At 32.9% G+C, this 17,655-nt stretch overlaps 1 protein-coding gene across 1 annotated transcript in view; it reads right to left on the bottom strand.

Annotated features, from left to right (window-relative positions):
- LOC134684944 (uncharacterized) overlaps positions 1-17,655 on the bottom strand; it is a 57,549-nt gene that overhangs the window by 2,334 nt on the left and 37,560 nt on the right. The window contains exons 11-13 of the mRNA XM_063544264.1: positions 15,021-15,178; positions 9,493-10,701; positions 5,290-5,317 (exon numbers count right to left, since the gene is read on the bottom strand). Of these exons, the coding sequence (XP_063400334.1) occupies positions 5,290-5,317; positions 9,493-10,701; positions 15,021-15,178 (1,395 nt within the window). The remainder of the gene's footprint in view (positions 1-5,289; positions 5,318-9,492; positions 10,702-15,020; positions 15,179-17,655) is intronic.

The raw sequence follows: 17,655 nt of genomic DNA, 5'->3' as shown, positions 1-17,655 counted from the left end.
TGTTTTTTCCTCTCTTGTTCATGATAAATAAATAAATGTGGGTAAACATTGTTAGACAATGAGACACCAAACCAAAGACAATCTTTTCTGTTGTTTGAGTCAGTATACAGACTCAAACAACAGAAAGAATATAAAACGTACAGCCAATTGTTGAAAAGTATTTAATTTTGAACTTTTTCAACAACTTTTTGAATTTTAGGTTCAACCCACCCTTTAATAAAGTTGTGATTTCACTGCGACAAGTCCATAAAATGGACGTCGATTAGAGAAGCCAAAACAATGGACGTCGATTTGAAAACAACAAAAAAAGACTTCGATAAGAGGGGCATAACATTGGCCGTCGATTTGGAATGTAATTTCATTATGACGTCAGATTTGGACGTCAATTTGAGAAATGGACGTCGATTAGGAACCGGAAGTCGATCTGAGTCTTACATATATATAGAAGATATCGCATAATTGACATTCATATGCTAATTAGCTGTCTTCCACTTATCAAATATTTTTCTATTGTGATGAACATTTTGATATACCAAAAAACAATACTTGAACTGAAACAATTATGAATATTTTAGTTAAGTAACATTGAGTGGTAATTAATAACCTAACTGTCTAAAAATTTCAGAGGATAAGAGAAATACATAATATGTCAGTCATTAAGTAGCACGAAGTAATGACTGTATACTGATGTCAAAACATCTAAAAGTTCAGCAAGAATCGTCATGCAAAATTGCCAGTATAATGAACAGTAAGGCGAAAGATACCAGAGGGACATCCAAACTTACAAGTTGAAAATATACTGACAACATCATGGCTAAAAAAGAGACATACAGACAAACAATAACTACATATGACAACACCAACCCATTCAAATTTAGGTGGCTTTCTGCGGAGTTGTCATCACTTAGCTTTATAAAGCTATGATTTTTAACTAGTGGTCAGGGTCTTTTTTAATAGAGGCAGCTTAAAACGTCAACAATTAGCAAAAGAGAAGAGATTGTTGATGAGGTACAACAGAATGCCAACTTTCAATATATTTTACAGATTTAAAGCATAATTTCATTTAATAAAGATAGGATAATGAAACTAGAGACTTTCAAGAGCCTGTGTTGCTCACCTTGGTTTATGTGCATATTAAACAATAGAGACAGATAAATTCATGACAAAATTGTGTTTTGGTGATCGTGATGTGTTTGTAGATCTAACTTTACTGAACATTCTTGTTGCTACAATTATCTCTATCTATAATGAACTTGACCCAGTAATTACAGTGTAAAATATTTTCTAAAAATTTACAAAAATTTACAAAAATTTATGAAAATTGTTAAAAAATGAATATAAAGGACAATAACTCCTGAAGGGGTCAATTGACTATTTTGGTCATGTTTGAATTATTTGTAGATCTTACTTTGCTGAAAATTATTGCTGTTTACAGTTTATCTCTATCTATAATAATATTTAAGATAAAAACCAAAAACTGGAAAATTTCCTTAAAATTACAAATTTTTGGGCAGCAACCCAACAACAGTTTGTGTTTGTCTGAAAATTTCAGAGCAGATAGATCTTGACCTAATAAACAATATAGGCCTGCCAGATTTACTCTTTATGATTTGGTTTCAGAGCTATAAGCCAAAATCTACATTTTACCCCTATGTTCTATTTTTAGCCATGGCAGCCATCTTGGTTTGTTGGCAAGGTCAAGCTACACATTTTTAAAACTAGATACCCCATTGATGATTGTGGCTAAGTTTGGTTAAATTTGGCCCGGTAGTTTCAGAGAAGAAGATTTTTTAAAAGAATACATAAATTTTAGAAAAATGGTTAAAAATTGACTATAAAGGGCAATAACTCCTAAAGGGGTCAACTGACCATTTCAGTCATGTTGACTTATTTGTAAATCTTACTTTGCTGAAAATTATTGCTGTTTTACAGTTTATCTCTATCTATAATAATATTCAAGATAATAACCAAAAACAGCAAAAATTCCTTAAAATTTCCAATTTAGGGGCAGCAACCCAACAACGGGTTGTCTGATTCATCTGAAAATTTTAGAGCAGATAGTTCTTGACCAGATAAACAATTTTACCCCCATGTCAGATTTGCTCTAAATGCTTAGGTTTTTGAGTTATCAGCCAAAAACTGCATTTTACCCCTATGTTCTATTTTTAGCCGTGGTGGCCATCTTGGTTGGATGGTCGGGTCACCGGACACATTTTTAAAACTAAAAAAATTTTGGCCAAGTTTTGATTAATTTGGCCCAGTAGTTTCAGAGGCGAAGATTTTTGTAAAAGTTAATGACGACGGACAACGGACACCAAGTGATGAGAAAAGCTCACTTTGCCCTTTGGACCAGGTGAGCTAAAAATACAAGTTTAGTTTAGCCACTAGATTGTCTCACATACAGCAACATTTGTCACAATTGTGACAAAAATGACAAAAGACAAACAACAGTATGCCAAACGCAATGTATGATTCATTGAAGTCACACTTGCTAAGTTTATATGTTTGTGTTAAAAATGTCTAAGCTTCAAAGGTCGGAAAATTGGTAAAAACTTTTGCCCATGTTATAGTTTTTTCTGTCTACTATTATCAAGGCTTTCAAGATTTAAGACAAAACAAATCATTGTAACCGTATGTTCTATGTTTAGCCATAGCAGCCATGTTTGTTTACAGAACAACATTGTTGGTGCATACTCTAAGATATATTCACACTAGGTTTGTTAAAATTGGTTCAATAGTTTCTGATGAGGTGAATATCTTTATAAAAGTAGACTATAGTCAAGAAACTATTGACACAGATAGTTTCAATGTTTTGCATAGTAAACATGTAAATAGTTATTAAAGGTACCAGGCTGATAAATTTAGTACGCCAGACGCGAGTTTTGTCTACATAAGACTCATCAGTGAGGCTCATATAAATATTACAGATCCATGAAATGCACACCTCGGTCTTACAAATTTAATGATTTTACAGATTGGACATGAATTTGACCACAATATCATAGATAGCAAATTTAGTTCATCAAAGTTAATTTCCCCTTGTAAAACATTTACACCTCATCGAAGTTAATTTCCCCTTGTAAAACATTTACACCTCATCAAAGTTAATTTCCCCTTGTAAAACATTTACACCTCATCGAAGTTAATTTCCACTTGTAAAACATTTACACCTCATCGAAGTTAATTTCCACTTGTAAAACATTTACACCTCATCAAAGTTAATTTCCCCTTGTAAAACATTTACACCTCATCGAAGTTAATTTCCCCTTGTAAAACATTTACACCTCATCGAAGTTAATTTCCCCTTGTAAAACATTTACACCTCATCGAAGTTAATTTCCCCTTGTAAAACATTTACACCTCATCGAAGTTAATTTCCCCTTGTAAAACATTTACACCTCATCAAAGTTAATTTCCCCTTGTAAAACATTTACACCTCATCGAAGTTAATTTCCCCTTGTAAAACATTTACACCTCATCGAAGTTAATTTCCCCTTGTAAAACATTTACACCTCATCAAAGTTAATTTCCCCTTGTAAAACATTTACACCTCATCGAAGTTAATTTCCCCTTGTAAAACATTTACACCTCATCGAAGTTAATTTCCCCTTGTAAAACATTTACACCTCATCGAAGTTAATTTCCCCTTGTAAAACATTTACACCTCATCGAAGTTAATTTCCCCTTGTAAAACATTTACACCTCATCAAAGTTAATTTCCCCTTGTAAAACATTTACACCTCATCGAAGTTAATTTCCACTTGTAAAACATTTACACCTCATCGAAGTTAATTTCCACTTGTAAAACATTTACACCTCATCGAAGTTAATTTCCACTTGTAAAACATTTACACCTCATCGAAGTTAATTTCCACTTGTAAAACATTTACACCTCATCGAAGTTAATTTCCACTTGTAAAACATTTACACCTCATCGAAGTTAATTTCCACTTGTAAAACATTTACACCTAAACAATTTTAAAAATAAATTTTATGTTTTTGTTGGTTGGTGTCGACTTGGAACCTGAATATTGAAGATGAGGTTTAAAATGACAGACTGATCAAATGACGCAAACTGTTAATAATTGATCACATCGGCTATATGAAAGTATAAGGATATGAAAAGGGGACTAAACTAGAGGCTCTAAAGAGCCTGTGTCGCTCACCTTGGTCTATGTGAATATTAAACAAAGGACGCAGATGGATTCATGATAAAAATTGTGTTTTTGTAATGGTGATGTATTTGTACATCTTACTTTACTGATCATTCTTGCTGCTTACAATTATTTCTATCTATAATGAACTTGGCCCAGTAGTTTCAGTGGAAAATGTTAGTAAAAATTTTATGAAAATTGTAAAAAATTGGCTATAAAGGACAATAACTCCTTAGGGGGTCAATTGCTGTTTACAGTTTATCTCTATCTATAATAATATTCAAGATAATAACCAAAAACAACAAAATTTCCCATAAATTATCAATTCAGGGACAGCAACCCAACAACGAGTGGTCGGATATATCTGAAAATTTCAGGGCAGATAGATCTTGACCTGATACACAATTTTACCCCGGTCAGATTTGCTATAAATGCTTTGGTTTTTGAGTTATAAGCCAAAAACTGCATTTTACCCCTATGTTCTATTTTTAGCCCTGGCGGCCATCTTGGTTGGTTGGCCTGGTCACACCACACATTTTTTAAACTAGATACCCCAATGATGATTGTGGCCAAGTTTGGTTAAATTTGGCCCAGTAGTTTCAGAGGAGAAGTTTTTTGTAACGGACAACAGACGACGGACAACGGACGCCAAGTGATGAGAAAAGCTCACTTGGCACTTTGGGACAGGTGAGCTAAAAAGGAATTTAGTTTTTGCACTAAGTGCCTCTCTAAAATTTATAATGAATTAATTGGAATAAATTCAGGGAAGCAGTCAGGACCTTTACAACCAAATAACGCATGGAAGATAGACATTTGCAAAGAGAGTGATTATATTTTGTAAAGAATGCTCTTACTGTTTTGTAATAAACTAAGCAGAATATCTCTAAATAATTATAAGGTATATGCTTACTGCTTTGTAATCAAACAAGATACATATCTAACTGATAAAGACAATATCATTATGATTACTTATCAATCCCATGAAATGTGAAATATTCAAGTTGCACAGTTCATTTCAGTTAGGTGAATAGAATCAAGATGACCTTTTGTTTACGTTATTACTACCCTTAATCAAGTAAGAAAAAAACTTTTTAAATATATACCATGCAAAGCCTTTATATATTAAAGTACTTACTAGAGTTCACTTGTTTTCTCTGACGTACCTGAAAATATAGTAATATTGAAAATCAATTTATTGCAGGGTGATGAGTTAAATCTGTCATTGATCCATGCATGTTATATGAAGACAAGTTCGTTCAGTTATTACAGAAGTTAAGGGTCCAGACCAGATGCAAAAGAAATGAAATTATTCATTGCTTTTGACGGTGTTGCTCAAAGATATAAACTTAACCTTAGCAAAAAAATATGTTTGAAAGTATAGCAAAAGTACAAAACTCAAAGACAAATTCAAAAATAAATTTAAACGATATCAATCAACTGACTAAGTGATAAACAGCGGCCTTATTCACGACTTGGTACAGGCATTTTTCCGAAGACGAAATTTGTTATACCTGATTGATAGCCAGCTGCACTTCACCCTTTTATGATAGTTGTATATAGTTTTGATGAATTGACAATATTGTGTGAGTAACCCAAACAGATGTAAAAGGTCAATGTGGCAATAATTAAGATTTAACCGCCAAAACTATGTGAACATTCATCACATACATACAACCAAACTAACTAAAACATTCAAACACAAACACAAATTAATGTATCAATCACGAAAACAAAATGTAGTAGATATATGATTTTAAAATTTACAATGACGTAAAAAAAAGTGTTTGTCATGGATAGCACATACTGTATATAGTATATATATATACACTTTCTCGATAAGTAAAAATTAAGGTAAAAAATAAATACAAGGATACACAAAATAGAAATCACACTGCAAAAACCGTTTGTGTCCAAAATGCACATCAGGATCGGATCTACCTACACCAGGAATGCCTAAAGCTAAAAAGAATTAAAAAACCTGATGGCGAAATGTATAGATACAGAGTCATATCTGAATCCATACGAAAACAAAAGCATGATAGCATGAAGACAAATAAAGGGGAAACTAAAGTAAAATGAAAAGATACACAACTTCAGAACTAGAATCTATAACTTGGGACCATCTTGCATTATTTTTTGAAGTCGACACTAAATATGTATCTATTAGGTCTTGGTACTTTCCGATGATTGTTTTAGATCAAAGTCAAAGGTTTACTGCAAGACAGACAATTACACCTTAAAACCTCATGCCAAATATATTTATGTATATAAAGATAAATACTATTGCACCTGTCCATTGCAGTACGTAATAACTTACCACGCATAATTTATGTGGTGTTATTTCAATTTCTCTCAATAATTTGTCCAATTCTCAGAAAATTAAGGGGAGGTTATTCAAACATTATATCTATTTACTTATATGTGTATATTTTTTTTACTTCTTCAAGTAAATAAAATTAACTTGTACAAGTAGTACATACTGTATATAGTATATATATATACACTTTCTCGATAAGTAAAAATTAAAGTAAAAAATAAATACAAGGATAAACAAAATAGAAATCACACTGCAAAAACCGTTTGTGTCCAAAATGCACATCAGGATCAGATCTACCTACACCAGGAATGCCTAAAGCTAAAAAGAATTAAAAAACCTGATGGCGAAATGTATAGATACAGAGTCATATCTGAATCCATACGATAACAAAAGCATGATAGCATGAAGACAAATAAAGGGGAAACTAAAGTAAAATGAAAAGATAAACAACTTCAGAACTAGAATCTATAACTTGGGACCATCTTGCATTATTTTTTGAAGTCGACACTAAATATGTATCTAATAGGTCTTGGTACTTTCCGATGATTGTTTTAGATCAAAGTCAAAGGTTTACTGCAAGACAGACAATTACACCTTAAAACCTCATGCCAAATATATTTATGTATATAAAGATAAATACTATTGCACCTGTCCATTGCAGTACGTAATAACTTACCACACATAATTTATGTGGTGTTATTTCAATTTCTCTCAATAATTTGTCCAATTCTCAGAAAATTAAGGGGAGGATTCAAACATTATATCTATTTACTTATATGTGTATATTTTTTTTACTTCTTCAAGTAAATAAAATTAACTTGTACAAGTAGTACCCCTGACTGTCTAGGCCAAATAACAAAAACATAAGCAAATAAGACTGCACACGCTGAAATGTCTCACCTTCTTTACTAACCATTGATATTATGTTGATAGTCCTAAATGTAAAGCTTTACTACAACTATCACATACATATCACATACATCTACATGTAAACTTTACATGATCCAAGAAAATGAGGTCAAGCTCATATAAACCAAACAAGAAATACATGTACACCTTTTCTAGTTTTTAAGAAACAAACTTAACCAAGAAAACTAGAAATTGACCAATGAACCATGAAAATTAGGTCCAGGTAATATGAACCAAGCAAGGCAGACACATACAGCTTACAATCCTTCCATACAACAAATATAGTTGACCTATTGCTTATAGTAAAAGAATAAACTGCTTCGCCATGCGCAGCTGGATACGACTGCAGAGGTCCAACTCTGACCAGTTGGGGCAAAAATGGACAAAATATTCAAGCTTGATATACATGATATATAGGTCTGAATTTGGATTGTAATTAAATTTTGTCACATTATAGGTTTCTGACACAGAATAAATGTGTCAAAGAAATTGAAATTGAAGATTTCTTGCTGTTGTGCAATACACTATATGCTGCTGCGCAATACTTAGTAAATCTGTTTTCAGCCTATATACTAAGGATTAGCAAAATAAATTGTGAACCCCAATTTTTTTCTTTGGATAAATTGACAATTTCTTAAATCTTGACCGAATAAAAATTGTCCCTGCCCCCCCGCCCTCCACCCCCCCCCCCCAAATATTGTTTCCCCCCCTTCCCAAAAAAAATTATTTCTAGAAAAATTTCTTTTCAGGAAAAATAAATTGCTCCTTCCCCCCTCCAAAATACAATTCTTTTTGGTAGAAGTTTTCTTTTTGTAAAATGTGGTACAAATTAAGAGACAAATTATTTTTTGAAAACTAGAAAAATGCTTGTTTTAGTCTCTTTTGGCCCCTTATTCCCGAACGGTTTGGGCAATTACCCCCAAAATGAATCCCAACCTTCTACTTGTGGTATTGAACCTTGTGGTACAATTTCAGTGCAATCAAAATACTTAAACACAAGTTATTGTCCTGAAACTATAAACATGCTTGTTTTGGCCCCTAATTCCTAAATGGTTGAGACCATCACCCCAAAAACAATCCCAATCTTTCTTTTGTGGTATTGAACCTTTTGTTTAAATTTCATAGAGATCCATACACTTTAACTAAAGTTATTGTCCGGAAACCAAATGTGTCTTCAGACGACGCTGACGACTTTATACCTGTAAATATACGAAAAACAGACCAAAACACAAAAACTTAACACTGAGCAATTAACCGTGAAAATGAGGTCAAGGTCAAATAAAACCTGCGAGACGGACATGTACATAAAAAAAAAGTATTACCATACACCAAATATAGTTGACCTATTGCATATAGTTTTAGAAAAAAGACCAAAACTCAAAAACTTAACTTTGACCACAGAACCATGAAAATGAGGTCAAGGTCAGATGACACATGCCATTACACCTAACAATCAGTCCATACACCAAATATAGTAGACCTATTGCATACAGCATAAGAAAAACAGACCAAAACACAAAAACTTAACTATAACCACTGAACCATGACAATGAGGTAAAGGCCAGATGACACAGTCTGCTTAGTTGGACATGTAAACCTTACAATCCTTCCACACATCAAATATACTAGACCTATTACTTATAGTATCTGAGATGTGGACTTGACCACCAAAAGTTAACCTTGTTTACTGATCCCTGAAATGAGGTCGAGGTCAAGTGAAAACTGTCTGATGGGCATGAGGACCTTGCAAGGTACACACATACCAAATATAGTTATCATATTACTCATAATAGAGAGAAATTAACATTACTAAACATCAAAAGTCTCGGAAACATGAAAATGAGGTCAAGGACAATGGACATGTGACAGACGGAAACTTCCTATCATAAGGCATCTATATACAAAGTATGAAGCATCCAGGTCTTCCAACTTCTAAAAGTGAACTATTGCCGCTGCCGCCGGATCACTATCCCTATATACCTATATATTTAAGGGCAATAACTCCTTGAGGAGTCATCTGATAATTTTGGAACAAACAGGAAGTATGTAGAACTTGACATATTGACCACCACCCCTGTATGTGTCTATGAAGTATTTATGTATTACACTTACCCATGGTGCTTTATTTTGTTGATCTGACCATTCGTCTATGAACATGTGTTTAATTTGACATGTGTCACATTGATATATAGGCTCTTCCATGAACATGTTTGATCCTGTCACACACTTTGGCTCAGTAAGGCCACATTCCCACTTTTTCTCAAATTTTACATTTGACATCTTGAATCTTGTATGCATGATTGTGTTTAATTCCTCTGTTACAAAGTCGTCAATGTATTTGTACAAACCACCTTTAATGTCTTCCCCGAATTCCCAAACCTGAATCTGAATAACATTTGGACATGTCATTACAAGTAATTTTCTTAATTTCGTTGTCTCATGTTGTAACTCAAAGACAGCAGTGCCTTTAAAAAGAGCAATTTGTCTTTTTTTCTTCTTACTGTCAACCACTTCTGCAACTGTATACTTCCTGCTCAGTGAAGCAATTAAATGATTCATTAGATGTGGTGGTAGAAACCTAAATCTGAAACACAACCACGTGGATCTTTTAAATATATCTTTTGGCACATTAAACATTTCATAAATGTCACGCTCAGGTTCTGCTCTGATCATACTAGGTACATAGTAGTAAGGGTTTACATCAGCACCTGATTTGTTTGGACGTATAATGATATCAAATTTCTCCATTACATTCAGGATATAGTCTTTGTTTTCATACAAAATGGTTGTCTCTTTTTTAAATATATCTTCTAAAACGTCATAATTTAATTTGCCTGTATGGTAAAATTCATTCCACCTTTTTTGATTTTTAGTAGTAGCTTGAAATTTCCTTGCTGTTACTATACATTTAAAAGCATCAGACAACCATTGTGTATCTAAAATAATATTGTCTGGGAGATCTTCAAAATAAACTAAAGATCGGAGTTCATGGTGAAATTCTAGAAATAATATCAGTTCTTCATCAGTTAAAGGCTTTGGTGTATCAGTAGAAATTTGTTTAATTTCCTGATAAGTAATAATTGGTAACTCTTTCTTCTTTTCCTGAAGTCGTTGCTCCAGTTGTATAGATTTTAACGGATAATCTTTGTTCCATGTCCTCATTTCTCTGGCTGAGTTTATAATATCTCGTCGTATTTGCTGGAATACACTGTGATCATCTTCTTTATTAGAAATAAAGTATTCACTCCTTACATGTCCACGTTCATCATCTGCCAGATTCTCGGTGTACACCAACAAACTTTCTCTGCATGCCTCCTCAACCTACAATACATAATATTTAGGTTCTTGGTATTTTGTGTGGTTTTCTATTGCTTTAAGTTTTTACAGAAGAATATTAGAAAAAAAAAACCTGTTATTGCAGCTTAATATTATGAAAATAATACAATAATACATACTGTTATATTATATCTTGTTGAAATACTACAATTTACGTACCCTGTGTATAATTAAGGTGAAATTCTATAATGTATGTGCACTGTGTGTAAAAAAGCTAATTTACGTACACTATGCGTAAGGATTTAATTTCCATGAAGATATATTTAACAAGAGTACTCTAGCTGAGATATCTTACCAACTTTACGGATCATGATTGAATTTTTATGTTAGAAGTCTTCAAGTTTAAGGTTAAATCATAAGGACACATCATGTTTTTTATTGAATAAACTTAACACTATCAAGGTCCATGAAAAGGGGTGTCCAAGTAAATATGAACCTTGCCAGAGGGACATGTAAATCTTATAATAATGCTATCAACTTATGATACCTTTCCTGACAGATTCTGAGAAACAGGCGAATTAAAAAACATCATTTAATATTGATAAATAAAAAATACAAATGGTGGCAAGGTCAGATGAACCCTTCTAGACAAATAAGTATCCCTAGCAATCATTATTATGGAAATCCAGGTCCAGGATTATTGCTTCTGCACTTCATACAAAATAATTGTTTATACCCTTGAAAAAACACAAAAAAGAATTCTTAAATAATATTGGTATGATTTCACTTTTTAAAATAAAAAATATAATCCTTTAATATTATGCTTTGCTGAGCGTAGCCTGATATGACCACAGAGGTCGACCCCTGAACAGTGAGTTCAAGTTTGGACACAAGATTCAAGCTTGATACTGTCTGAATTTGGATTTCGATCAAATGTTTGACATAATATAGGTTTCTGACACAAAATAAATGTGGTCAAAGATCTTAAAAATTTGAAATGGGACATTTTATTTACCTTGAATGGTCTAATATCCAAAATCTAACACAACAGTTAGATTCAGCATATAAACTAGAGGCTCTAAAGAGCCTGTGTCGCTCACCTTGGTCTATGTGCATATTAAACAAAGGACACAAATGGATTCATGACAAAATTGTATTTTGGTGATGGTGATGTGTTTGAAGTTCTTACTTTACTGAACGATTTTGCTTCTTACAATTATATCTATCATGAACTTTGCCCATTAGTAACAGAGAACTATATTTGGTAAAAATTTAAATAAATTTACCAAATTAATGAAAATTGTTAAAAATTGACTATAAAGGGCAATAACTCCTTAAGGGGTCAATTGACCATTTAGGTCATGTTGACTTATTTGTAAATCTTACTTTGCTGAACATTATTGCTGTTTACAGTTTATAGCTATCTATAATAGTATTCAAGATAACCAAAAACGGCAAAATTTCTTTAAAAATTACCAATAGGAGGGCAGCAACCCAACAACCAGTTGTCCAATTCATCTGAAAAATTCAGGGCAGATAGATATTGACTTGATTAACAATTTAATTCTGTCAGATTTGCTCTAGATGCTTTGGTTTCATAGTTATAAGCAAAAAACTGCATTTTACCCCTATGTTCTATTTTTAGCCGTGGCGGCCATCTTGGTTGAATGGCCAGGTCATCGGACACATTTTTCAAACTAGATACCCCAAAGATGATTGTGGCCTAGTAGTTTCAGTGGAGATTTTGTAAAAGATTACTTAGAGTTATGAAAAATGGTTAAAGATTGACTATAAAGGGCAATATCTCCTAAAGGGGTCAACTGACCATTTTGGTCATGTTGACTTATTTGTAGATCTTACCTTGCTGAACATTATTGCTGTTTACAATTTATCTCTATCTATAATAATATTCAAGATAATAACCAAAAACAGCAAAATTTCCTCAAAATTACCAATTCAGGGGCAGCAACCCAACAACCGATTGACCGATTCATCTGAAAATATAAGGGCAGATAGTTCTTGACCTGATAAACATTTTTATCCCATGTCAGATTTCCTCAAAATGCTTTGGTTTTTGAGTTATAAGCCAAAAACTGCATTTTACCCTTATGTTCTATTTTTAGCGGTGGCGGCCATCTTGGTTGGTTGACCAGGTCACGCCACACATTTTTTTAACTAAATACCCAAAAGATGTTTGTGGCCAAGTTTGGATTAATTTGGCCAAGTAGTTTCAGAGGAGAAGATTTTTGTAAAAGATTACTTTAATTTACGAAAAATGGTTAAAAATTGACTATAAAGGGCAATAACTCCTAAACGGGTCAACTGACCATTTTGGTCATGTTAACTTATTTGTAGATCTTACTTTGCTGAACATTATTGCTGTTTACAGTTTATCTCTTTCTATAATAATATTCAAAATAATAACCAAAAACAGCAAAATTTCCTCAAAATTACCAATTCAGGGGCAGCAACCCAACAACCGATTGACCGATTCATCTGAAAATTTTAGGGCAGATAGATCTTGACCTGATAAACATTTTTATCCCCATGTCAGATTTCCTCAAATGCTTTGGTTTTTGAGTTATAAGCCAAAAACTGCATTTTACCCCTTTGTTCTATTTTTAGCCATGGCGGCCATCTTGGTTGGTTGACCAGGTCACGCCACACATTTTTTAAACTAGATACCCCAAAGATGATTGTGGCCAAGTTTGGATTAATTTGGCCAAGTAGTTTCAGAGGAGAAGATTTTTGTAAAAGTTAACGACGACGGACGACGACGGACGACGGACGCCAAGTGATGAGAAAAGCTCACTTGGCCCTTTGGGCCAGGTGAGCTAAAAAACTACCAAAAATGTAATTTTAGCTGAAATCAGCTGAAATCAAACACAGTTTAATTTTGGACCCTTTAAACCTTAATATGGACTTAATTGAAAACAGGGTCCCAAATAAACTAGAGGCTCTAAAGAGCCTGTGTCGCTCACCTTGGTCTATGTGAATATTAAACAAAGGAAGCAGATGGATTCATGACAAAATTGTGTTTTGGTGATGGTGATATGTGTGTACATCTTACTTTACTGAACATTCTTGCTGCTTACAATTATCACTATCTATAATGAACGTGGTCCAGTTGTTTCTGTGGTAAATGTTACCAGTAGTAAAAATTTACAAATTTTATGAAAATTGTTTAAAATTGACTCCTTAGGGGGTCCGGTCCATTGACCATTTTGGTCATGTTTACTTATATGTAAATCTTACTTTGCTGAACATTATTGCTGTTTACCATGTTTACAGTTTATCTCTTTCTATAATGATATTCAAGATAATAACCAAAAACAGCAAAATTTCCCTAAAATTACCAATTCAGGGGCAGCAACCCAACAACGGGTTCTCTGATTCATCTGAAAATTTGAAGGCAGAAATATCTTGACCTGATTAACAAATTTACAATGTCAGATTTGCTCTAAATACTTTGGTTTTTGAGTTATAAGCCAAAAACTGCGTTTTACCCCTATGTTCTATTTTTAGCCATGGCGGCCATTTGGGTTGGTTTGGCGGGTCACACCACACATTTTTTAAACAAGATACCCAAATGATGATTGTGGCCAAGTTTGGTTTAATTTAGCCCAGTAGTTTCAGAGGAGAAGATTTTTGTAAAAGTTGACGACGACGGACGCCAAGTGATGACAAAAGCTCACTTGGCCCTTTGGGCCAGGTGAGCTAAAAATTTAAATGCACAATCAGATTAAGCATATCATACATGCGCAATAATTCAGTTTTTTAAGAAATCAACCAAAGTTTAATTTTGGACCCTTTTGATCTCAATGTAGACCAATTTAAAAATGGGGCCCAATATCCAAAATATTAATAAAAGGTTAGAACTCCCAAACATTAAAGACTTTTCATTTATACCATTGAAATTGGTTAAGAAATTGGTATTTATTTTCAATTGAAGATTTCTTGCTATTGCCCAATACATTGCTGTTGTGCAATACTGATCTATTGCGCAATACTGTACCATGTTTAGCTTGCTGTTCAGTGTGAGCCAAGGCTCCGTGTTGAACACCGTACTTATAACGGTTTACTTTTATAAATTTGACTTGGATGGAGATTTGTCTCATTGGCCCCCAAAATCAATCCCAACCTTTCTGTTGTGGTATTGAACCTTCTGATAAAATTTTATAGAGATCCATTCCCTTAAAACTAAAGTTATTGTCCGAAAACCAAATCAGTCTTCGGACGACGACGACCACATAATAGCATTATACGAATGCAAAAAAAAATGTGCGGTCGTATTAAGAGCAGAACAAACACATGAAACAATAGCAATGTGTCTAAATCTATACGAATTTGTAAACATCACATACCGTGTCTGCTTCTGAGGTAACAGCGTCTTTCCATGTGCCAACAATAACTACTGGTGGATCAAGATCATCTGACGTAGTTGTCTTGTCATCAGCTATAATATTTTTCTCTTCCAGTCTACTGTAGCAATGTATGGAGTCAATCCAAAGTCGGAATAAAGCTATAAAGTCAAAGTACAACGATATTATATCAGTATTTATTCAAGTGTGATGAATATTGCCAGTATTTATTAATTCAAATTAAGGCGACAATAGTTTACTGATAAACAAATATCGTAAATTGATTTGGAAGAGACAAATCAACTAACAAACAGCAACTAAAGGAATCAAATGATACATTGTGATATCCTGCTATTCATACATCATCGGCAATGTGAATTACACTCAGTATAAAAATGACACAATCGGGATTTAAGGACAAACCCGATAAAATTACAGATCAGATACATGTATCTATATAATACTGGTTTATAAAAGAGTATTCAATAGAAGTAGCTTTACTGACACACATAAGGATATAAAAACAAAGGGCTCCCATGACAGAGATGATGACAAAATTCTCAAAGTGTCTTTCTCTCGACTAGCATTTTATCATTGCTAACAAATTATCAAATCACCATGTGATAACAATGCTGCAGTATTGATCAAGATATGATGATACTAATGATATCTGTACAATATAATCAGAATAAATGATTATCTGCCCATGTGTTAACAACGCTGCAGTATTGATCAAGATATGATGATACTAATGATATCTGTACACTGTAATCAGAATAAATGATTATCTGCCCATGTGTTAACAACGCTGCAGTATTGATCAAGATATGATGATACTAATGATATCTGTACACTGTAATCAGAATAAATTATTATCTGCCCATGTGTTAACAACGCTGCAGTATTGATCAAGATATGATGATACTAATGATATCTGTACAATATAATCAGAATAAATTATTATCTGCCCATGTGCTAACAACGCTGCAGTATTGATCAAGATATGATGATACTAATGATATCTGTACAATATAATCAGAATAAATGATTATCTGCCCATGTGTTAATAACGCTGCAGTATTGATCAAGATATGATGATACTAATGATATCTGTACAATATAATCAGAATAAATTATTATCTGCCCATGTGTTAACAACGCTGCAGTATTGATCAAGATATGATGATACTAATGATATCTGTACAATATAATCAGAATAAATGATTATCTGCCCATGTGTTAACAACGCTGCAGTATTGATCAAGACATGATGATATTAATGATATCTGTACAATATAATCAGAATAAATGATTATCTGCCCATGTGTTAACAATGCTGCAGTATTGATCAAGATATGATGATAGTAATGATATCTGTACAATATAATCAGAATAAATGATTATCTGCCCATGTGTTAACAACGCAGCAGTATTGATCAAGATATGATGATAGTAATGATATCTGTACACTGTAATCAGAATAAGTGAAAATTGTTCTGTTGAAATTTGTAGAAAATTGAAATGTTTCTTGAGAATTTATGATACTATATATAATATAAGCTTATGCATTTTTCAACAATTTAAATTTAAACCCCACAGCTATCTATTTTCACAATTGTCTTACCTTGTGGAAGAAAAAGGAAGATTCAAGTTTTATATAGTGACGACAATTAAGCATGTTAAGATTAGATTTCAACTATAACAATGTTTACAAGTTTCAGGAGTGCATTGAATACATTCAAACTGATGTGATTACTGTATTTATTTTTATTATAAATCATGTAAAAATGTTTGTATTTGTCCCGGGTAACAATGTTGATTAAAAAATAAAAGAACATTCAGTATCAGTATTTTAAATTGAAAATCACATATCTGAAAGAGCTAATTCAGGGTGATAGGGCAGTTTGTTAGCCCTCTAAACAAAATTGTCATTCGAAAATGTTCGAGGTCTGCTTTCCGTCAGTACAGTATTCCACCCACCCAACCTTTACTTCAGAGGGAAGTACATTTGTTATGTAGTAAATAATATCTATGATCTGTATAACCATGATAACTGTAAAGATTTTGTTTTCAACTTATAAAATATTTTTCCATTGAAGATAGTGTTTATATGTGATCACAGCGGTCGTTGACAGCTACTTGGACATTTGTGTTTTATTTGTAACAAAATAAGCTATCTGTGCTGTCGAGGCAAGCTGATTACTAAATAATGGTGTTGAGGTTTTCTTTATAAATGATTTATGTTCATTTGAGGTATTAAATAAGAACATACTATCACCTATTCTTTAATAAAAATAAATTACTACAGATTTCTAAGTTACGAAAAAATTATCAACTAGTTACGTAATTAATTTGAACCACACACATGACGTCAGGTTCATTTTAAATAGAACAAACTCATCAAATGAATGATAAATACACATTTTACTCCTTCTAATATACATATTACAATCCACCACTTTGAAAGCTTTAGTAAGGCTTTATATATCAGCCCATAATGCAGAAGCTAGGTTACATTTAACAAAATTTATAATTACAAATGAAATCATTTATTAAGTCTGTTTGAGGAGTTTTGCTAATAATATCTTTAAATCTAAGGCAAAAAATGAACTATCATGGTATAACTTACTGATTGATG

This window comes from Mytilus trossulus, chromosome 9 (genome assembly GCF_036588685.1).
Source record: "Mytilus trossulus isolate FHL-02 chromosome 9, PNRI_Mtr1.1.1.hap1, whole genome shotgun sequence".
Taxonomy (NCBI): Eukaryota; Metazoa; Mollusca; class Bivalvia; order Mytilida; family Mytilidae; genus Mytilus; species Mytilus trossulus.
Note: the sequence above shows the minus strand (reverse complement) of the source record. Positions and strands in the feature narration are given on the sequence as shown.